General features: G+C 42.2%; 11 protein-coding genes across 11 annotated transcripts; 3 read left to right on the plus strand and 8 right to left on the minus strand.

The window, feature by feature from the left end:
- Positions 1-7: 7 nt before the first annotated feature.
- Positions 8-914, minus strand: BBOV_IV011930 (uncharacterized protein). Its single transcript, XM_001611063.2, has one exon. The coding sequence runs from the start codon at positions 862-864 to the stop codon at positions 58-60; it is 807 nt and encodes a 268-aa protein (XP_001611113.1). The 5' UTR covers positions 865-914; the 3' UTR covers positions 8-57.
- Positions 915-1,484: 570 nt separating this feature from the next.
- BBOV_IV011940 (uncharacterized protein) lies at positions 1,485-3,048 on the plus strand. Its single transcript, XM_001611064.2, has 4 exons — positions 1,485-2,356; positions 2,391-2,521; positions 2,556-2,629; positions 2,666-3,048. Exons 1-4 carry the CDS (start codon positions 1,565-1,567, stop codon positions 3,016-3,018), a joined length of 1,350 nt encoding a protein of 449 aa, XP_001611114.1. The 5' UTR covers positions 1,485-1,564; the 3' UTR covers positions 3,019-3,048.
- Positions 3,049-3,329: 281 nt separating this feature from the next.
- BBOV_IV011950 (Rtr1/RPAP2 family protein) lies at positions 3,330-4,787 on the minus strand. Its single transcript, XM_051767223.1, has 2 exons — positions 3,700-4,787; positions 3,330-3,662 (listed from the first exon to the last, which is right to left on the minus strand). Exons 1-2 carry the CDS (start codon positions 4,750-4,752, stop codon positions 3,336-3,338), a joined length of 1,380 nt encoding a protein of 459 aa, XP_051623369.1. The 5' UTR covers positions 4,753-4,787; the 3' UTR covers positions 3,330-3,335.
- Positions 4,764-6,475, minus strand: BBOV_IV011960 (putative HSP60 fold T-complex protein 1 theta subunit). Its single transcript, XM_001611066.2, has one exon. It carries the CDS (start codon positions 6,416-6,418, stop codon positions 4,802-4,804), a length of 1,617 nt encoding a protein of 538 aa, XP_001611116.1. The 5' UTR covers positions 6,419-6,475; the 3' UTR covers positions 4,764-4,801.
- A 387-nt stretch (positions 6,476-6,862) lies between these two features.
- BBOV_IV011970 (uncharacterized protein) lies at positions 6,863-8,321 on the plus strand. Its single transcript, XM_001611067.2, has one exon. It carries the CDS (start codon positions 6,996-6,998, stop codon positions 8,262-8,264), a length of 1,269 nt encoding a protein of 422 aa, XP_001611117.1. The 5' UTR covers positions 6,863-6,995; the 3' UTR covers positions 8,265-8,321.
- Positions 8,271-9,737, minus strand: BBOV_IV011980 (Zinc knuckle family protein). Its single transcript, XM_051767672.1, has 7 exons — positions 9,616-9,737; positions 9,446-9,579; positions 9,225-9,402; positions 8,663-9,165; positions 8,596-8,624; positions 8,451-8,559; positions 8,271-8,415 (listed from the first exon to the last, which is right to left on the minus strand). Exons 2-7 carry the CDS (start codon positions 9,514-9,516, stop codon positions 8,304-8,306), a joined length of 1,002 nt encoding a protein of 333 aa, XP_051623370.1. The 5' UTR covers positions 9,517-9,579; positions 9,616-9,737; the 3' UTR covers positions 8,271-8,303.
- A 169-nt stretch (positions 9,738-9,906) lies between these two features.
- Positions 9,907-11,628, plus strand: BBOV_IV011990 (uncharacterized protein). Its single transcript, XM_001611069.2, has one exon. It carries the CDS (start codon positions 9,991-9,993, stop codon positions 11,560-11,562), a length of 1,572 nt encoding a protein of 523 aa, XP_001611119.1. The 5' UTR covers positions 9,907-9,990; the 3' UTR covers positions 11,563-11,628.
- BBOV_IV012000 (Zinc finger C3HC4 type (RING finger) family protein) lies at positions 11,574-12,739 on the minus strand. Its single transcript, XM_001611070.2, has 4 exons — positions 12,530-12,739; positions 12,351-12,491; positions 12,205-12,314; positions 11,574-12,170 (listed from the first exon to the last, which is right to left on the minus strand). The coding sequence occupies exons 1-4, from the start codon at positions 12,641-12,643 to the stop codon at positions 11,630-11,632; spliced, it is 906 nt and encodes a 301-aa protein (XP_001611120.1). The 5' UTR covers positions 12,644-12,739; the 3' UTR covers positions 11,574-11,629.
- Positions 12,740-12,923: 184 nt separating this feature from the next.
- BBOV_IV012010 (uncharacterized protein) lies at positions 12,924-15,336 on the minus strand. Its single transcript, XM_001611071.2, has 3 exons — positions 15,145-15,336; positions 15,044-15,107; positions 12,924-14,984 (listed from the first exon to the last, which is right to left on the minus strand). The coding sequence occupies exons 1-3, from the start codon at positions 15,250-15,252 to the stop codon at positions 12,952-12,954; spliced, it is 2,205 nt and encodes a 734-aa protein (XP_001611121.1). The 5' UTR covers positions 15,253-15,336; the 3' UTR covers positions 12,924-12,951.
- Positions 15,337-15,469: 133 nt separating this feature from the next.
- BBOV_IV012020 (Paraquat-inducible protein A family protein) lies at positions 15,470-18,180 on the minus strand. Its single transcript, XM_051767595.1, has one exon. The coding sequence runs from the start codon at positions 18,114-18,116 to the stop codon at positions 15,543-15,545; it is 2,574 nt and encodes an 857-aa protein (XP_051623371.1). The 5' UTR covers positions 18,117-18,180; the 3' UTR covers positions 15,470-15,542.
- Positions 18,181-18,595: 415 nt separating this feature from the next.
- BBOV_IV012030 (Myosin head (motor domain) family protein) lies at positions 18,596-23,280 on the minus strand. The gene has a single exon (XM_001611073.1). The coding sequence runs from the start codon at positions 23,115-23,117 to the stop codon at positions 18,696-18,698; it is 4,422 nt and encodes a 1,473-aa protein (XP_001611123.1). The 5' UTR covers positions 23,118-23,280; the 3' UTR covers positions 18,596-18,695.
- Positions 23,281-23,437: the final 157 nt, after the last annotated feature.

Here is a 23,437-nt window from a genome sequence, read left to right on the forward strand (position 1 = left end):
ATCATATAAATTAAAATAAAGTACAAACAGTATCAAGTATCTATGAGGCCACACGGATCACTTAACGGCAACATAAATTGATATCCGGATAGAAGATATCAAACGCTCGCGCCCTGATAACTCAACATTGGCAGCAGAATATTGCAACGGATTATAAAAATCTGTACCCGAAGTAGACGCTCCTTCATCCAAAGTGCATTTGTAGACGTCATCATAACATGATACCGAACCTGTAGTGATCTCAACTTTTAAAATACGCTTTACAATATCCTCTAAAGCTTTATTGGTAGCCGTATAACACCCGATGCAGCTATCGCCAATACCGTGCTTCATACGCTCACCGTCAGCGGAAACCACTGTACCCGAACATTCAGCACATAATACTCTTACCGGACGACCACGTATACGTTCATGGGCTTCCATGTATATATCCTTCACGTAGCTGTAAATGTCTTGCAATAAGTAAAGAGCACGGGTTACACAACGACCTGTGCCATAAAGAATCACACCAGAGCCGCATTGACGTTCTGGACGCTTGGAAAGAGCATTATACACCGAAGATACGTCACACTTTTCATTAGAAAGATCCTCGAATTGCGATAATAACTTGGCACGGTTACCCAAAACACCAGTCTGCTTATTAGCATGGTAGTCACGAAGGAAACGTGACGAACAGAGGTCGGGAAACCTAGATAACTGCCAACGAAGTAAATGTGTCGCACGCTGAAAATAAACACATAAAGGTACACGATAGGTGATGTAAATCTCGTTGTGTAATTTCTTTACCACAAATAATGGACGTTTTGATATCACAGTAGTTGTACCGGATTCCGGTATGGAACTGTCATCAGACATGCTTGCCATGATCTTGAACAATTGAATCAGTTATAATCACGTCCGGTACCTTGAATGAGAAACGGTCCTAGCAACCAGCATACTGCACTTAGCTAATAGAATCCAGAAGTCTAGTGCAATACCATCACACAGATGGGAAATAAGTAACCATATAGATTATATGTATATTAAAATAGTAGCTAAAATAACACAAGGCGTCACTAATGAGAATTATATGCTTACATAGTGCATATGTTTGAACGCTACAATACACACCAATAGTAATTTGTACGTTTCCAATATCTCTAGCACATTAAATGGCGTAATATACTTAATGTGTAGCTATAGAGAGTATATTGTACCCCCAAAGAATCAGGTAATACTAATGAATGATGCGAAGGAATCGCAAAGAATCACTGATGCAGCTGACCATGAAAAAAGTGACACGCAGCGACACTGCAGTCCATAACCCGTTATGTCCAATCTCTAGGTCACAATAATGTATAAGTATAGGTCACTTACACCTACGATGCGAAAATGGCTGTACCAGAGATTAACATAGGTCATCTATAGACACCTAAATAACTCCAATGTGAACATCAATTACACACCTTTAGTTAAGCAAACAGACAGTTAGCATCTTTATAACAAATAACCATGTAATCACTCCTTAAGTTACAGTGTAAATAGATTTAAACGATAACGTAAGATTACTCACATTAACAGGAAAATGATACTGCATATATGGATAATAATGGCAATGGCATTAATATGCCAAAGCAAAAGTGATCCAATAGATATGTACGGTCACTTCCTACTGGATGTCAAGGACCCAGGACTATACGAAGTAATATGCGGAAACAAGGATAACGAAAAAATAACAAAGTATAAAATAAACTGCTTTATAGTTGCACCAGCGCCAGTCAATGAATGGGCATATGATGTGACTGATAAAACCCTTATATGGGCAAAACCAACGCCAAACATGAAACAAACCCATATCCTCGACTATAGAATCATGATGAAACCCCGAACAAAGAGGAGCAAAGTATACTTACATAGAGAATTGACACTACCTATAACATTGCAAATATTTCCGGATAACTCAGATTTAGTGGAGACACTAGCGAATCTACAACAAAGTAAGAATGCAGAAATTACACCTATAAGAAACAAGAAGATAGAGAAGAGCACAACTAAAGCCAAAAGCGTTCAAGCGAACTTCTTACATCTTATGAATAAAGAAAATACACCAACCGAAATAAAACGCATCACATCAGACGCAGAGTTACGAACAAACTGCTTTTTCATTAAGGAGACACTATGTCAGAATAGTAAAGTTTACCCACACTATATACAAGAACTATACAAAGATGCTACCCAATTGATAAATATCTATGATGGACCTTTATTAAGAAGTAGAAAGAGGGATTTAGATGCAGGTAACAATAAAGCACACTTTTTCCTAGATTTGCCAACCGACTATATTATACAACTTGCAGTAGATTATGCTTACATAGCAGTAAGTTCTATAAACATAAAGTCAACATTCATAGATGAAATCATACACATATGAAGCTAAAAAACAGATAGAGAGTATGCTAAGAAAAAGAGAATGCTTCCTGGTAAACGAAGTAAACGACCTGCTGATCGATGTAACCAACCTTAACGCAAATTTGGAATTGTTGTAAGTACAATATAATTGATACTATATTATACAGGATACGGCAATTTATTGTTATTATCATGAATGGGTTCTTCAACCTAGCAAGGATTGTCCACCGTAATCTAGGAAGTAAGTTAAGTATGCACATATAATACCATAATATAGAAATTGTGGAGTCAATTAACAATAAGTCAATAGATGATATGTGGACGAAAATAGGAACATGGGAAAAATACATGAAGCAATTCACAGATGATTGTAAAGTTAGGCTAATGGAAATGTACCAGAGCACACGATACACCGCACTTAAACAGGCTTCAGAACAGTACTACAAAACACTTTTAAGCTCACAAAGAATGGATAGAGCAAACACGGAACGTGATCTACACCCACGGTGGAGAAGACAACTAGTTGAAGTATTAACTGTAGAAAATAACTGTGCTAACCATTGCAAATATGGCACTACAGGAACTAGAGATTGGTTCCGGCTAAAGGAACAGGTGTACCAAAGCTTCTGAAAACAACTGGTTTAGTTCGTGTTGGAATATAAATCTATCCCAACAAAGTAGATCAGATACAATGTGGCAATATATCAATGAAATTGATTAGACATTGATTCCAAAACCTGGGCGCCCTTAATTTATAGTAGACAAAGTTATACCATGAGGGTATATAGCATTCGAAAGTAGTAACAGTGATGGATGATCCACCTCTGGATGTGACCACATTAGCAGACAGCAGTAACTAAGTAGACAGCATACAGTATCACAAAGATGTAACTCAAGCAGATATAATGCGCAATATAGACTATACAGTAGTATTACATGCAAAACGTTTATTCGCATTCTGTAAATAGCTCATAAAGAACTGATATAGAATCTGACTGCAGCATACAGGACTTCGTTAAATAGTCTTCCACCTCACGCAGCAAGCGCTCCAAATCACCACGATTCGATACAAAGGTGAGAACGCGGTCGCCATCACGCAGTAACACGTAAAGTAAAACGTGAGATAAAACACGGAAATGGTGGCTCTCCAATTCAGGAGTGTTCTTACCAATGCGAAATGTAGAAACCAAGCATTGCAAAGGCTCAGATAAAGTAGGCAATAAAACCTCGGGGACGTAAACAAGAAGAGCTTTATACCAAGCACGGCTCTTGTCCTACAGATAAATACATAAAGATTAACAAATCACTCACGTCAAAACTGCAGCCAGTAACATTACCAACATTCAAATACTCTCGAGTCTTATAAGTTATGCAAGTGCTCAGGGTATACCACAATATAGAAAATAAATTCAAACACTTTAATAAGGACACACGAGGTTTGGAGATCTCAGACAAGTCATACAAATCACTGTTATCAAGATAACCATCTTTCACTGCATTCTTAGTAACATCAGAGTCACTAACAGCACTCGCTACAGAAGAGGGATCTACTGATATATCGTCTGACGGAGCAGATAACTCCACAATTCGACGTGGTGAAATACACTCAACAGATTCAAGGGGTTCCGCAAATCGTACATGACGAACGTCAGATATAGACTTGTAATTAAACATCACACATTTGTCGTTGAGCATCTCGGGATCATGACCACGATAAACCGGTGTAGGCACCGTAACCCTATTGACTTTGCTCGGCTCAACCAACCTTTCGCAGGAAGCTAACTTAAGCATGCCACTAACCAGCGTTTGCAGAGATTTAGTACTGGAATTGCGAACGGCGCGAGGCGTTATTACACCTGTCTCCATTGGAGAATTTGATGCAGCAGCAGTTACATCCTCATTCTTATCTATACATACTGAACTGCAAAATGAATCGTACACATCGCGACGAAACACACGCTGCGAAGACAAATCAATCTTAAAAGTGGAACTCCCAGATCCACCCTTACTTCCACGGATTAAACGACTGTTGCAATACACATAACCACATAAACCACACTCCTTCCTAAGCGATTGGATCTCATCCAATGTAGCCACATCTACATACGTCTTTATATGATGATGAAGAACACGGCAAGGCGCGCAACACGACTCCGGGCCGCCACAATGGAATCTACTACCACTACTACATTCTGACGTTACTAACTCCAAAAAACGATGAAATAACTGTGAATTAGATGGATTTTCAGATGGCGGTCGCAACACCGTATTCTCCAGTAATTCAGAAATACTGTCAGTTGATAACTGATTTGCCAACACATATGACAAGCGATCCGACGGTCCAAGACCGTTGGAACTTGACATAGCAAATCTGATGTTAGTGATCTATTTTAACGAATTAAAGTTAGTGCGTCTACAGGTCTGGGGGACCAGGCTCGCGTGGCTTGGGCCCACCAGCAGGTTTCGCCATAATCAACTGATCTACGGACAGTATAGTGGACACTGCCTCATAAGCCAACTTGATAGAAAACATCTTCACAATGTAATGGTCATAAACACGCTCTAATTTTGCATCCGATAAGCGACTCTCAAGGTCAGAACTGACACAAGCAAAACGATCACCCGAATCATGAGCTGCATACAGCTCAGTAATCACCACAGTAGCATCATGACCCGCATTACTCGCCAAAACCTTAGGAATCACCTCAAAAGATTCCGCAAATTTACGCGCAGCATGCTGCTCAAGACCAGACAGGGTCTGTGAAAATTTAGCTAATTGACGAGCCATCTCGATTTCAAATGCGCCACCGCCAGGAAGGTACCTAGGATCACGAATAGCAGCACTGATAGAACATAAAGCGTCGTCGATAGCACGCTCAATCTCATCTAACATACCCTGAGTAGCACCCTTTAAAATAATAGTAGACAGACGGTGGTCCACAGCCTGGAATATAAGCGTCTTGTGGGATGAGATATCAACCATCTCCACAGACTCAACAATACCCAAGTCATCCTCGCTGGGAGACTCAAACTTTACAACGGCAGTGGCACCCAAAGAACGACAAAGACGACGTAACTCAAATTTAGACGTTATCTTAACAACCATAATGCCCATAGCATTGCAATAGTGCAGTGCCAAATCCGATACAGCACCATTTGCAATCACACAGCCCACTCCACGGTCCTTTATGGAACGTATCACACGCTCCATCTCAGCCTCCTCACCCTTGGTAAAATTCAACAATTCCTCGGCAGAATGTAACATAACCGTGCTCTTGGCCTCTGTGCCGGCGAATTCAAGACCGCCGGCAATAACCAAAACCTTAGTACGACCTACTTTCTTAACCATGCCACTAACCTCACGTACTATAGCCATGCCATTCATCACACTTGACTGGTCTAAACTGCCACCAGTTATCTTTAAAACACGTACATTGTCAACATCAAACTGCTTAGCATCAGGTGGAATTATCGACGCACAAGCCTTGGCAACAAGAGAAGTAATGAACTCAGGACGTGAAATGTGTTTGCCAGCAATGCAAGTGCCAACAACATCCTTAAGCTGAGACTCATCACGAATGTTACTCACCTCCCACACAACCTCGTTGTCAAATAGCTCAAGCAAACGCTTGTAACCAAGCTCATAACCGAGACGAATGTCAGAAATGTGGAGACCTTCCTCAATCAATAAAGCAGCATTGCTCAACATCTCACCAGCCAAGGCAATCAACGTGTTAGTACCGTCACCAAACTCATTCTGCATAGTCTGCACAGCCATAGCCAACACTTTAGCAGCAGGATGTTGAACGTCAACACCACTAAGGATAGTCTCACAGTCAGAAGTGACAAAACGCTTCTCAATGTGGTTCACAATCAACTTCTTCATACCATTGGGACCTAAAGAGGTTTTCAACATATCCGCAATGGCAGCGCAAGCCTCAATGTTACGTACGATGGCATTGTCACTAGGGCCGAGCATACGACCGCCGCTGCGCATCAGCGCCTGCGGGCCGAAACGTTGAGCGAACATAGTTAAAACACCCAAAAAATCGAATATTTAACTATATTACCAAGGACGACAGGAAATAGAATGATTAACTGATGGGCGCGCATAGGCGTACGTAGCTGCCGTGCCCCTTTTGTTGTGCAGTCTAGGAACCATATACCCAAGGCATATACCCTATCTTATCAACGAGACAGATATCATAGCGCTTACACATCCCAAGATGACACTTTGTCAACACACATTGCACTTATAATCAGTATTCCACGAGAATAGACAACCGCTACCATGTACTGGAAGGCTGCTGCAAGAAGTCAATGTGTCATTTCCACACATCACATTACACATAACACACGCTTTATACAGAGTTCAGTGCATAATACTTAGCTATTTTCTTGAACAAAAATAAACATAGCGTCTCGACGCAACTATGACTATGCCCTGTAATCTGTTGCCGCTGGCATGTCTAGACGACTGCTTCTATTATGGTTACAGCCTAAAGGGACATCGTAAAGGTGATATCACATACATAACTGATATAGCGCTATAATTCTAGAGAAATGATATAGTTACATCGCAACGGCCAAAAACCGCGTCTAGGACCATGGTCAAACCCAGGTTTTCAATTAGCCTAAAGGGTATTGAAACAGCATTTAGTAGCAATGAGGCAAGAGCTGATATCAATGCTTTCGGGCATAAACAACTGAGAATAGTTACTAATGCCGCCAATATCCTACTGAGGACCGACCCACTAGAAAGGGATTCCGTGGACCCCGGGAGTTTTGATAAGTTCATTAGACATTCCATGAGGATATTGGTATCTACCCAACAGATTACTAGAAACGGGTATAGAGCTAATACGGAAGACAGGAACTTGCATCTGGAAAGTACCAATGGATCCAACTCTAAGTATGGACTACAGAACTCCAGCCACATAGAACCTCAATACGGGCGCTACACAATAAACAACATATGGAACAATGCTACCATTCAGTTTGTATCTGCCCTGTCAGTGCACAAACCACTGCTACTCCAAGGGAAAGATATAAGAAACCTAGTGTCACAGATAAGACCAGCAACAGTCACTGCCAGTGACATGGTGGCACTTTTGGGTGCAATCCACAAGGCAGGTGCTTCACACCAAGATGAATTCGCATCAGTAGCGGAAACATGCTACAAGAATATCGCAAGTAAATCGCAAATTATTAAACATATGTCCACCAGAGAACGGTCACTTGTGCTTTGGAGGAGAGTGGCGACAACATACATGAGTGGTAACATAGATTACACCCAATTGAAGCAAATAAGAACGTTTATCTACTATTGCTACAAAGGCCTGGAAGATGAGGCGTTATTTGTAAACGGTAGTAATGAGGGCCAAGCAAGTATACACCCCCCTCCCGAATCATCACGTGACCAATCTGGACTAAAGGGTCATAATCGAGAAGCAATATCGCATAGTATACCAACGCTGGAAGCTGGTACAAGACACTTGAATCAACAGAAAACAATAACGGAATGTACAAATTCCATCGGTCCAATTAACAATAACACCAAATCGTACACAAGGTTATGCCAAACAATGGATAACATATACCAAGCATCGATCATCATGGCACAATGTTGCACAGGTGCCTTTGGAAGCCCACTGATAACTGCCTTGGGATATTCCACAATACTACGATTAAATCAAATGGTAGAACTTGCAGAAAGGATTAGACCGCCAAGAGACGATCGCCACTTATCCAGCGATACACATACCAAAGTGGCGCTGGCAATACGCGATGCTGGATTCACAGAGTTCCACTGCATACATGAACACCAAGTAGGCCAAAGCACATACTACCTAGATATAGTAATGAAAAAACATTAAAAGGGAGTGATTCTACATACTAAAAGTCGTATATCGCAATCACATAACCGTAGGACTACAGTCCTTGGCATGGTGACCCGGGCGATTACACTTGTAACATAAATCATGAGAAGTGACAACCATCACCGAGGGATCACGTCTAGCAATGTCCCTAGGATATACTAATACCAACTATGTATAACCTACTTAAATGCCCTGTTTTCATGATAGTCACTAGCACGCTTACGCCGAAATGAATCAAAGGCATCCTCACCAGCGACTTTATCAGCTCCCGTAAATCCAAGTGAGGAACCCCCTCCGGAAAAGTGAAATATGGAATAGTCAAACCCACTGTAACCAGAAGCTAGATCGCAAGATGCGCTACAAGGCAGGTCAATAAAGAACCTTTGACTACTAACCTTAATTGCTGACGCCTGAATTCATCTTCTGAAACTATATTCAGCGGCATAGACCGATACTTATTAGCATTAGTTGCCTTGCGCCTGGAATAGTCGAATCCAGAGTCACCAGGAGGTATACAGGACTCATAGGAATCCAACAAGTCCTCAAGCTCGTCGTAAAAATCCAACACACGCAAGTTTATAAGCTCAGTCACGCTGCTGGGAACCTTGTGTTCAGGCAACATAGTACCAGCAGGTAATGGCTTATAGGGCTCAAAATCACTTGATGTGGATTTTAAACGGAGAAAAAAAGATGCCATTACACCCACATTGCACGTTTCTAGAGGACTTGGGTCCACAACTTTAAGTGGAGCCGATGGTCTAGTGTCCATGAACCTGGAAGGCACAGGTGGTGGCGGTGGAGGAGGCGGATGATATACAGCAGCATATCCAAAACGTGAATCTACAGTCCTTCCAGTGTTATATCCCGCAGAGAGCGCATCTTTCGTGTGTGTAGCGCCCTAGGATTGAATGTATACAAGCAATGTTAATGATTGGCCTTGCAGCTTAAAAGACTAACCAGTGAAACTGCAGCAGACATCGGTGGAGGAGGAGGTGGCGGCTGCTGTTGACACCCAAATCCTAAGTGAGTACTAGCATGTGGAAGCACTTGATTCCCAGCATTATGCGATGCCTCAGGTAATGAAGTTGCTGACGACCATGTCGTAGGTACCGAAGCAGGGGTATCGAAACGACTCCTGTAAATAAAAGTAAGGTCACGATTTAAGCAATATAGCTGACTTCCGCTTAGTAGACCGACGAGAATCCACAGCAGATCCAGATGTAACCGTATCGAATCGGTTGGAATCCATTTGTAACGTTGATCAAATGTAGATGCGATAGAAAAGTGCCAATATAATCGGCAAAATACACTGCTGCAATCAATGTGTTGTCCAAATAAAGTAACCAACGTTATTTCAACCAAAAGGGCAATCACGCCAATGGCGCACCGATCAAGTCCTTAGATACTAAATTAACCAAAAATTGACTATAAAAATTACACATAAAGTAGTGATTATGTGATTCACTAACTGGAACAAGAAATCCAGACACCAATACTACCCTCCAATGCCAAACACCTCCCAAGCGGAAGGACACACTGTAACACACAATCAACATTAAACGACAGCGTCACCCAAAAATATACCCAAGTGTAATTTAAGAGTGTATAATAGATATCAACGCGGATTAGAACAAATCATGTGAGTTATACATCAAGTAAGCACAGATGGTTGTCGCATAAATAGTGATCGCATGGGTCGAAAGTAGAGCAAATCCTGGCTCCAATGTCGGCTTTAGAACGTAGAGGGAGCAGTAGCTCCGGTGAGTGTGTAGTAGAACGCATTTATTCCGCCAATGATGCGAACGAACAGCCACAACCACCTAAGCGCCAGTATACACCAGTGGCTACAGTAAGGCGCGCTGTAGACGAACAGAATATAAATCAACGAATCAAACATAGCGATGAACGGAAACAGTGGACCGCCATCAAGGCATTGATGAAAAAAATCAATTCACTCTCCGATTCACTGGGCGATGCCGGTTGGGGTCCTCCATACGAAATACCTACGAAACCCACTCGTAAAGGACCAACTATGGGACTGCATTTTGGACATGCAAAACGTCTAGAGAACTGCTGGTTAATCATGCAAACACCAGACTCAATGGAGAGGTATTCTTTCTACGGTAAACTCATGCAGCATACCAGCTGCGCACCGTATGCCATTACGAACGTTACATATGGCCATGTAGTAGGTATAGGAAGATGTGTACTTTGCGGTACGCAGTGTGGTAAGGTAGTCATCTACAAGATGGAGGACTTTGAACGCGTGCTCGTGCTGGACACCTTAGACTACTACTCGGAGGAACAACAGCCGCGCCCCGAAGTACCCGAGAGTGATAATGATGAAGATTCTGTGCGTGCTCCGACTATGTTTGAAATTAACTCTATAAAGCTGGTGAAGACATTTGATGAATATGCACGCACGCTCATCATTGGTAACCAACTGGGTCATATACTAATCGTAGACCTCCCATCGATGAAATTGAAGAATGTGATTTACTATCTGGGTGATGATGGTGCGCACGGCGTCAAGACTCTCCCTAGCAATACGGATTACGATATAGAAGTAGTGAGTGAAGATGAATACGGTGATCCAAAGCAACAGCTAATGTTCAAGCTACCAGTAAAACGTGATCAGCACGTTACTTATATATCAGCCATGAGAGTGCAACCCGTAATAAATGATGTATGGGTAGGATATGGCGACGGTACATTTGCAGTGTTCGAAATAGCATCCGGAAGGTGCAAGAAATACGTATCTGCAGATATCATGGAGCGTGGAGGAGCATCGTCTGGTGTCGAAATAGATCCCAGATGGCAACGTGTGACTAGCATACACTTCTCAAGTATGCTGGAAATCGCACTTATTGTGTACGGCAACGTACGAGTAGATGTATGGGACTGTCGCAGCTATGAAATGCTGAAGTCAGTACCAGTAGGCGTACTGACATGCGACTCAAGCCTCATATCCTCAATGAGATTATTCGACGGATTTGAAAAAACGTGCCTCCTATTCGTTGGATCCATGGAAGGATCACTAATCATCCGGAAAATTGAACGTAATTCAAGCAATGAAATAACAATGTCACTAGTGCTTAACCTGCTATACGATATTAAATACGGACCTTCAAATGACCGCAAAAAAGATGGGAATGACCTGGAGTATGCCGACTTCAGAGGAGCACCGATCACATGCATCTACCCACTGCTCTCCCATAACGCAGTTATAGTAGGCAACGCCTGCGGAGCTATGGTAGCAGCGTGGAACATACGCCGCGCAATCAAAGAAGCATAGAAACAAACATGTCTAACAATGTTAATATACGATAGTGCCCAAACGTGGGATGTAATGTAAAATAAAGTTAGCTGCCGCTGACTTGTGACATATGGCATATATGCGATATTGCAGAACGACACATGGGACAAAACTGATGTTCGCTAACCATGTAAGAAGCACATTCGTGGCATAAGCACATGTGCCTGCAAGGCATCACTACAGTGTCCTTCATGTTGGTCAGACACACGACACAACGACGCTGACGTCCAATGTCTTCATCGCTGTCTCCAGGAGCACTGGAGTTTAGAGCAGATGTATTCAAACCATACACCTCCTGTAACTCATACCCAGAGGTTCCTTGACGAACACGCTGCTTAGTAACAACAAAGTCCCAACTACCATTCATTTCATTGTGAGCTAAACCGCCCATAATAAACAATACATAATCCATAGTAGGAGCGTCAAACGTAAGCAAAATAGGTACAAAGGCCTTCTCACGCTGAAATGAGCAGAACTCAAGAGTGAGAACCTTTGTCCTCATGATCTCATCAGTAGGCTGACTAAATGACTGATTTGATCCAACAGGAAGCGTATAAGGTCCCATTTGTAAATCGGGATCAGAAAATCTGTAAAACATAGTAGAGTATATTAAAAACATACGATGGAATGCCGTTGGTCAGACCCATGTGCTTCTGTCTAAAGGAAAATGTAACAGTAGCAGGAGCCCTCGAAGTGTATTGGAAGCAAAGCATGAACTTTTCATTACCCATCTTAAAGAAAATGGAAATGTCACAAATACAACCTACCAATTCTAAACTAATCCCAGACTTTGGAACAGCTACCGCCGCACCCATTGGACGGACACCAGATAATGAACTGCGACCAATTGAAAGCATCTTGTTCTCCGCAGATGGATTGTCTTGAGCCATACTATTGATCAATTGGCGCTAGGAAACAATATAACAGCATTTAACAGCAAACATACCACAAATATGTTAGTGGAAGTGTCCATGATAATAGATTGAGGCGGAGCAGCCTCAACAGGACCGTCGTCATGGTCCTTACGCCACGGAAGATGACAACTAATCTTGTTACCCATCGATATAATACTAATCCATCACTCTATGACCACAAACGTAGTGTGTATCCAAACAACAACAGTTCAACACTCCATTGAGATTCCTATATACCACATAAGCATTTATATATACAGGAAAACAATAATCATACACGACACAAAAAGTATTAATCTATAATAAATGAAAATACAATGTACAAACCAAAATGTGCCATATAGATACCGATGTGTAACCTTCTAAAATGGCAGTATTAGAACACAGTTCAAAAAATGCGGTAGTTTGGGACGCTACAAGCATCCTGTGAGTGTCGACTACGATCTAGCAACACCTAGTGGACAAACAACAAACCGGCATCAATGCTGTACACAGTACGCACCGGGTTGTCATCACTTGCAGGTTTGAAGAAGTTCAACCATCCAGTCAACATGGCGAACATAGAAAACCTGGCTGTAGGACGCTCGTACTGCTGATAAAGACAAACGCGGTAAATACCAGGCATGTACACCTTGACGTTAGTGAAGATGAGAGCGTCCGTTGTTCGCTCAACCTTGTAGTCAGGAGATAAAGCTTGGCGAGTCATAGTAATGTTGTTGTTAACGTACAACTTGTTGCAAGACTGGCGCTCAATCGTGAGCAATAGCGAAACGCAGTTGTTGAAGTTGTTACCGAGAATAGTGAACCTATCGGGCTGAGGATTGTCACGTGTGCTTCCTTGAATTTCATACTTCTGAGTTGCATCCACCCTGGGCATCACACAGGGCTTCATTTTAGCGTCACACTCCATGTTGGTGGCGTCGTGGAAGGGGGCGCAAGTAGTACCGTCGACACCTTCAGCCATACATTGATTCTTACCGCCCAATGCACTTTGGCAAGTGTCTACGCAGTCGATGGAGCAAGTCCTGTCGGGTTGCTGGAAGTCAAATAGTGGGATGTCACCGTCGGAATCAGATACCTTGCTGTGAGCCGAGTGCATGTGTGATTCGTGCTTGTGACCAGATTCGTCGTGGTGGTGCTCATGTTTGAAATGCTCATGAGCATGCTCGTTCGAGTTTGAAGCAGCGTGTTTGTGTTCCTTGATTTCCTCTTGAGACTCAATGGGTTCCTTGCTGTGTTCACAGTTTGATCCCTCAGCACAGTTGACAGTCTCGTCACTGGACTCGACATCAACGCTCTTGGGAGCCTCTTTGGGCTCGTGGGAATCAACGTGGTTAACACGGGTGTGATCAACGTGGTTGGTGTGGGCGTGGGTGTGTTCCCTGTGTACAGCATTGTCATGGACCGAGTGGTGAACCTCGCCAGCATGGGAAGTGTGCTCTTCCTTTACAGACCTCTCTTCCTTTGAAGGTACCTCCTCGATTTGGGCATCATCAGAGTTGCCGGTGTTCTCTTCGGTTTTGGATTCCTCTTTGTGCTCAGATTTGGCCTCTATGGCGTTATCCTGTTCCAGATTGTCGGAGTGCTCTTCCACATTTGCTGCGTGGTTGTTAGTTGGTTTCTCTGTGGAATCCTCGGTACTGTCGACGTTGTCCTCAGAAGATCGTTCATTCTCGGTCGCGTTGGTGTTCTCTACGTGGTGCTTGTCCATAGTCTTCTGCTCGGTAGTTTCATTTTTATCAACTTCATTCATGGAATTGTCATCATCCAGATCTAACTGGTGGTGGTGGAAGGACTCGTGCTCAGCATGTTCCACGGGGTGGTTGCGTTCCTCTAATAAGGACACTGCGACGGGTTCCTTGGTATCCGAATGGGAATCGCTGTCCGCAGATGTATCTGATTTGTCACCGTCCTTCTTGTCATCCGATGACTCAGTAGAGGGAGTGCTGTCCTTATCAGAGCTGTCACTGCTAACACTCGATGCGGAATCAGATGAACTGTTAGAATCCTTAGAGTCATCAGATGAGGAGGTGTCATCACTCTTGGTCTCTTTGTCATCAGATGAGCTGCTTGTGTTGTCACTAGTAGATACAGAGTCGTTTTTCTGCTCATCTGTAGCTTCCTTGTCATCCTTGTGCTCTTCCTCATGTGACTTGTTGTCATCCTTGTGATCATCGTCATGTGACTTCTCATCCTTGTGCTCTTCCTCATGCGGCTTGTTCTCGTCATTGTGCTCCTCGGAATCGCTCTTCTTAACCTCTGAGTTGTCTACGGAGTTGCTGTGGCTGTCATCCTTCTGTTCCTCAGATGACTTCTTCTCTTCCTCAGATTTTGATTTATCATCGACTGGAGAAGTAGATGAGTTGGTCACATCATCCTTGGAGCTAGGAGACTCCTCCTTCTTTTCCTTGTCAGCATCCGTGGACTTACCAGAGTCAGCAGACTCATCAGATTTGGCACCGTCCTTGTTACCCTTGCGACGAGACTCTGTATATACATAAAAAAACGTATACACATTGCAATAAATCACACTTGACAATACTTACTTTTGGATTTCTTGCGGCGGTGGCGCAAACTTGAGAGACCCTCCCTAAGCTCGAGAAAGACGGGCTACACACATCATTAATAGACATAAAATAAAACATACAGAAAGACATGCGGGACTCCTCAAAACACTTCTAGTGCTTTCACAGGCACGGTTAAAAGCTAAAATAGCTGCCAAGGCACCCGCGATTATGACCCGTAGACAGTACATGGTCACACACTGATAAAACCGTGCATAAGCACCTTTCAAAATAGAAAAGGGATTATATATACAGAATGTTTAGACACAGTGTAAGCAGGTTTGTGTAACCCGGAAACCTAGACAGGTGCACTGTTTGCACAGATTGGACGCTTGCGACCAGACATGAATAATATAAGTCAAACAGATAGAATGATGAACACATCGCAGTAATGAATCTGTGTGAGTTAAATTAGGGAATGTAATTCTTAAAAGAGGTCGCAAACAATGGGATCTATAAATAGACAGATACCAGTGCAACCTCATCTTTCAGGAGAAGGGCAGACGAATTTTGACGGCCAATTCTGAAAGACTATTAAGTTTACCAACTCCATTATGTCGAAAGAAACGCCACGCCAGACAATAACCTGCTTTGGGCTTGTCAGCACACGGTTAGCTTCATTAGTGCACCAAACGCCAATGAGCTCCTCAATGTTAGCAAAGACATTCAATATAGAGTAGAGATTACCCATTACCCTGAATCCATTCAAACGGACGTGATCCACACGCAAGTCGCGAATCTGAGGTTGACGGTTTTTACACAACATAGATACTTGTACGTCGCAGTCAAAGCCGTTGCCCTGAGTACCAACAACTCCAGCGAACATATTTCGTAGGCCTTCGTCCTCAACAGCTGCCAATTGAATGTAAGCCTCTAGTTTGGCAATGTGAAATGAAAACTGAAATGTCATACGATGGTCAAGTGATAAAAAGTACTGAGCCTCCTTAAGAGATAACGTCCGTATACCACTAACCCATTGTAAACTAAAATGAATACGATTCTGAGTAGAAAATAAAGGACCTTTACCCATACATGGAACTGGTGGAGGACTAGCCATGTAATCACAGTGGCCAACACTGTTTGGTATATGTTTTAATCCCAATGCAAAAATCTCGTGAATCTCCTTATCCATAAAACTGCGCACAGCCGTTACATTCAGGTGAGGCGCACTGTGCGATAAAGTGTAAGCAGATATCGCAAACAAAACCGCAGCAGCTGTTAACAAACCGAAGAAAACACTTGATAGCCACTTGGAATACAAAATGCTACGAACGTACTCAATGTATGGCAAAAAGTAGTTACGACGAGATTCACGCACATTTGGGGTGTAATTAGTATGAGATTCAAGGGGTCCTGCAGGAGCAATAGGAACGAAATCAGTAAAGTGATTGTTGGACATCATACGAGCAATGCGGTCACGATTGGGACTCTCCAAATACTTCACAAAAATGCGAATGTGACTAAACTCAAACTTGACATTCTGATTCCATATGTAAAATATAGCCGTGAGAACAAAGGATGAAAAGCCATAAGCACACATCATGAGAAGCGCAGAACAGGTGTGCAGTGGAGGAATGGTAACCTTCACACGGTCAGCTGTGGTCATACTGGTGAACGCAGCAATAGTAGCCAATGAAACAACCTCACCACAAGACCACTCAGAAACTATATTGCAAACGTTAAATACAAAACGAGTGCAACGAACGTCCCATTCATACTCCAAACAAGGCTCGCCGTCATCAGCGTCAGCAATCTCAACCGCTTTACACAATTCCGATTTGTTACGCTTGCAATAGTTGTAACCCAAAATGCAAACGATGAATAATACGGAAAAAACCATTGGAAATAAAATACACAAAAAGAATAATACCACCAATGATACATTGCCGTAATCCATGTTACGCAAATTGGAAAGAATCTCCTTATATGACATTGTTGTATTGTCAATAGATAACTTCTTGTTGGCGTCCATAGTAAAAGCAACGCTCATCAAATTCTCATTTGTCATCAAAGTGACACAGCATAAAATATTTAAACATGCCATCAAACAAATGAAGTCCTCAGAAACAAACCAACGCTGCCTGCCAACAGGTAAGTCAGCAGGCTTTGCAGGAGTAGCATCCTCACTATGAGCACTAATGGAAGAAAATACCGATATCTCTTCAGGAACAATGGCATACTTAATGGCATACCACGTCTCAAAAATACCCTTCTCACCCTCAACGGCAAAGTTTACCATCTGAGCACCGGCAATGGAACATAGACAATATATTATCAAAAACAACATGCCACGGCCAGGACGAGCCCAAATAACGGCTGATCGAAGAAATACTGCATTCAAAAGTAAAACCACAACGTCAACCATCTGAAACTTGGAAACCAACTTTAAGAAGATCAACATCTCACGAGCATACTTTATGCTACCATCGCTCTCCTGACGAATACCAGATTTCTCAATGGGATGCTCGCCAAAAAACAAAAGCAACTGAACACGACGGTGAGCAACAGCAGTTACATAAGCAGCCAACGTAACAAACAACTTCACAAAAGGAAAAGTAACCGAAAATAAACCAGCAACAACAACAGTGAAATACGCCTTCTGCCTATATAAAGTTAATAAAGAATGTGGCAATGTCTCGAAAAATGGCTGGAAAAGATCAGGGTCGGTCAATTCACCAGCATCCAAATAAAGAATGGGCTCGAATAAACCAATAATGTAGAAGCTGTAAGCAACCGCAAGTAACAAAATGCCGGCATTCAATACAACCTTATATACACGCAACCAAAATAAATTGGAAGGTGAAATCTTGTGAGTAAGAACACGGTTCTCACAACCAAAGAACAAACGACCTATGCTTGGAGTAGATGAAACCGTCTGGTAACTCTCTGCAGCAGGCATGTCAACCTTAGTTGAACTAGCACGATGAACAACACGAACGAACTCATCGCCAAGATCTGATGGACCAGCACCTTCAATACTCTCAGCAGAATCAATGCCACAAACGCTCAACCGCGAATTAACCGGCGCTTGCAACTCAATATCGTTCATCACCATGATGGAAACGTTGTATATCAATCAAAACAAACAATGTTTCCAACGCTGGAATGTCCAATTGAAGAGCTAAATCAGAACTACACTTCGTAGAATATTGAAATAACGGGGATTTACAACCAGCTTCCGCAGAATAAAATTATTAGATCCGCCGTGAATTAGGATCTAAAGAAGCTGCATATGTATCTACAATAATATTCAACAAGCATCATCACAAGACTACATTAATACGCAAATACGAGAACCAAAACGGTCCAGAAACGGCCTATATTGGCCAATATGTTCAAAACCCTAACGTACTAAGTACAAAAACGGCTATATTCTATTTAAATACTGCCCATATAGTTATTTACTTCATTAACAGTATCCAACCCCCAAACGCTACAACTCAAAAGCGGGAGCAATAGAACCAATATATAAAATAGACAGGTGGATACAAATCTCACGTTATAAATAACGCAAGAAGTGTTTATAAAAACATTGGAGTGTTTATATATTATGTATTTAATGTGTCATTAGTCATCGGTGACGTAACACCTGCCGCATAACGCGCGTACACCCATGGCAAAAAATCATACAACATTATACAACGGCACTTGTCACAGACAATTTTGAAGAGTATGCCGTAATTACATCAAGGACTCTAATATCCGATAGGCAAGAATAGCGATATAAAATAGGACGGGTACAACCGTCATCAAGAACCAAGTAGCTCCAGGCCCATATCAATCCGTCCTCAGTCAACACATTGCAATCCCAGTAACCGACACTACTACGCATAATGGGCGATCCTAAAGATGCGCGATCATATAAGAGACATTCAGGAGATGCAAATACATGACGAACCTCACGACCGTGGCGAACACCCTGAACTGTGCCAAATACGTATACCTCAGATCGGTCTGTTACAGCAATAGTAAAGTTACCGCCACATGATACAGCAGATACAATGCCTGGGATGTGAATAACACGAGGGTAACCACGCTCAGGCCACTCATGTCCCAATTGACCGTTAGCAGTGCTACCGAAAGACAACAGTTTACCGCTATTCGTTAATAAATAACACACGCGATGGCCACAATAGACACTATCTATATGTTCACCAATAGACCAGGAACCACTAGGAAGCTCAGCAGGGAAAGATAAATCCTCACCGAAACATGGTAAATTCAGGTCGCGCCAACCACCCCAAATAAATACAGTGCCGTCCTCTGAAGATGCACAGTTGTGAAATGATCCAGCACTAACAGAACGTATACGAACGGGAGATCCGCTTCTCATAGGCATCCTAATGAGAGTTGGAGATCCAACGGTAGAGGCAGTCGCAGCAACACCACACTGACCATGTGAATTGTCACCCCAACCATACAGCGACCCATCACTTAGATGTAATATGGTATGACCGTGTCCACAATGAACTCCAGCAACTTTTAATGGGTTAGGAACCGATGCAAGAAGCCTACAAGCAGTGGAACCGCTGCGATTCAAATCAGTATAAGCATTAGCACCAAATCCATAGACATCACGGTCATCCAAAACAACGACACTGTACTTGTCACACATACCCATAGAAGTAATGCCAGACGTATGAGTTCCGCCCTTAGATTGTAAACGCTCGAGACATGATGACCAACCACCGGGGTAGACTCCACGGTAATCGCCGTTCACATGAACATGCACGGGCAATAAACGCCTATTAGAACTATTACGACCATTCTCAAACATGCGATGCGCACAAGTAGTTTCCTCGCAACTTAAACCATCATATAATTGACGATCGGCCTCACGATAGAGACGCTCACGTTCGACGCGAACTACTGAATGTAACCTCTCACGACGCCAATAGGAAGTAATAGTGGAGCTAGCATCCCGAATACGATGAAACTCCTCATGACAACCACGCGACCAACCGTACTTCTGAAGACATAACACGGCGTCCTGAGCAGCATCTAAACGACGGTGACAAAGAACTGATTTAACAACCGCTTGGAACAATTGCAAATGATGCATCATACGAAGATGTAACCTTGTGTATCTCAAACGTTCACCAATATGTGGATCAAGGTGGTTTATAGTAAGACACATCCGGAAAGCAGATTGAAGACGTACAATAAAAGGAATTTTAGATAAAGTCTCATTGTAAGCACGACGCTGAAGAAAACCACGAATGTGCTTCTGAATCAATGTAGCGGCAAAATTCGTAAGACGATGTAAACGTAAATTATTTAATTGACGAATGGCAACATGCATACGCCAACAAGAAGCAATAACAGTAGCAGCACGATCTCGACGACGAGATTCACAAATGAGCTGTAAATAACGGCACGTACTGAACACAATTTGAACTATCCTTAGACGCTTCAAATTGGCAGCAACGCGAATTTGACGCTCCTGAGCACGTTTAGCCTCCAAAAGCAATAGGTAACGACGACGACAAATACGCATGCGAACACATGATTGAATAGTTATTACAGCAGAAATACGAGGATCCTCATTCAATACAAAGTCTAAAATAGCAACCAAACCAACGAAATTGTGCAAACGCTCCTTAGCAATTAAAGTGCTGGCCTGAATTAAATAACGACGAACGTTAGATTGGATACGAACTATACAAGTTCGGCTGTTCTCCAAATGATTGCGATTGCGCCATACGCGATATATGCTATATAAAGCAGCAGATAAAGGTTTAGATGTCTGGGTATATTGTAAAAACGCCTTCTCCAGAAGCATCCAACCGTTTTTTTTTATAAATATCTTGTTCTTACCAAGTTGATAGTCGCTAACAGGAATACCAAGATTCTGCAAAATTTTCTCGACAGTTAACCTTAAATCATCGCCCTCAGAAGAACAAGCATTAGCATAAGAATTCAAAAAGTCATTGTCACTAAGGAACTTTTCAAAAGTTGCGCGATATGCAAAACCACGGTGAATAGTTTGAATTGCTTCAATGATGGATAACGATATCAATTGACCATAAACATTACCGGTTTCATACAACTTGGGTTGCTTCTGCTGGTTAGTCTTAATACACCGAATAAAGTGAGACTCTGTGTCATTCAAAGTACGCATTAAAGCACCAATAGAAGAGTGGAACTTGGAACCCAAAAACTTGCCCTTCATGTTACCCGTCTCTGCAGGAATACGCTCAGCACTCATCCTGACAATGCTATTCGACGAACCCTGTAAAAGCTCAACTATGGGTATACTCAACTTGTGCTTGTTCTTGGGAACAAACTCTTCAGTGTTATAGGTTACAGCAGTAGCAGTATGAACAATAGTAAACTTGCAAACAGCACCCTGAGCAGGTACAAACAGCTCGTTCTTAATCTTAGACTTGCAACTAGCAGTGAACTTCTCCGAAGATCCTGTCTGAATCAGGCACTGCTCTTCTAAAAATGAAAATATCGAACAGTTCGGCTTATCAAGAACTAGAAGCACCTCAGAGTTGTCAGTGTAATGAATGGAAGAATGGTCAATACCCTCAGCGTCATACTCAGCAATCTCAGAAGCAAATACACGATTAATGAAATACTGTTGAAGACGCTCGTTCGCGTAGTTAATCAATAACTGCTCATAAGTGTTTTTCTCAAAAAACTCAAAACCGTAAATATCTAAAATGCCAATCCAACGCTTAGCCACATCGTCAAACTGGATGATGCTGTTAATCTTGTCGATACAAAATTCAAACAATGCTCCATAAAGATCCTTGGCCAAAGCACGGACGTTCACCTCAGCAGCAGCCACGGTAACGGGAGAAGTAATACTATCACCCTGGATAGTAACTACTTTAGTAGCAAGAGCACGTTCAGCTTGATCAGCATTGAAGCCTAACAACGAACACATCTGCTCAAAGTCAGACGTATTGGATATAGCAGCAGCGTTCTCCACACCCATGGAGGTAACTTCCTTGAATTCAATGTTGCCACATAGCAATATACCTGAAATACAACGCATACAGTCCTCAAAACCATTGTCAGGAAATAGCTGTTGCAGCTCACGACGAACAGCAGCAAACTCCTTCACATCATCAATACCAGGAGCATCACAGCATTTTCCACCGTTCAAAAAACGATAAGACTCTATAGATCTAAAACCAAACTTCTCTTTCTCAGAGCTGCTCAAACCTTTAAGGCATTGGTAAAATATATGATAGTTACGTTCACCGTCACTTTGAAATTCTATACGAGATAACTCAAGCATGTAACTGCAAATAATGCCTCCTTTGAGACCACCATCAGGAGCCACTAAAATCTTCACGAATTTACCGAAACGAGAACTGTTGTTGTTACGTAAAGTCTTAGCGTTACCAAAAGCCTCGAGAACAACATTGGAACCCAAAACAACTTTCTGAACAGAGTCAGTACCTTGGCTAGGACCATAAGCAAAAAAGTCCATCAACTGCTTAGCAGTCTCAGTTTTACCAGCACCTGACTCACCACTTACAATACAAGATTGACATTGATCACTACGTATCAAACCGTTAAGAACACATTGAGCAACAGCGTAAACATGAGGAGGTGCATCTGAAGGGAAGCCTAACGATGTATCACAACGACGGTAACGCTCAATAACTGGAGCACCGTATAAATTCGGAATCAGACGAAAAGGATTAAGTGCAACCAAAAGCTTACCAGCATATGTATATATCATGTCAGACATAAAACGTGTACGCAATATATCTGATACCACAGCACTATTAGCATGACGTAACTTCACCAAATCATGAGTATCCAAAGGTACGTTCATCACATCGGTATTCAAACAGTCATTATATGAAACAGTCATCTGCGTACCGTTGTATGAAACTGAAACCTTATCCTCCGTAAACGACTTGACCGTTGCCAATGCAAATAGATCATCAGTATCAATCTTTATCCATATCTGTTGACCAATCATGTATTCCATGTTCTCAACTCGCGATTCCTGGCGACTAAAGTGATTACCTCGACCTTTGCCGCCAGCTTTAGGCCGCTCAACGGCGGGAGATGCAGCTGTCCCCGCCATTGCAGTTCCCTAAAGGGTTAGCAACTACTCAAAAGAAGATAGTAGCGAATAAATGAGCTGTATCACAAACAGCGTAACATCCTACACATTGTACCAAATGCGGTGTTAATATAAATTAAATGCATCATATTACATAAATAGCATATACATAGTAAGATAGAATACACATCTAACCAGTGTGTGACCATTTGCACTAGAAACAAACACCAGTCTACACATGAGTTGGAACTAGAACATAACTAAATTAAAGTTAGTAACTTGCTTTAACATTATATAACACAATTGTTTAGATATAAATAGCTTGTTTAAAGTAATATCAT

This window comes from Babesia bovis (assembly GCF_000165395.2).
Source record: "Babesia bovis T2Bo chromosome 4 map unlocalized Chr4_1, whole genome shotgun sequence".
NCBI classification, from domain to species: Eukaryota; Apicomplexa; class Aconoidasida; order Piroplasmida; family Babesiidae; genus Babesia; species Babesia bovis.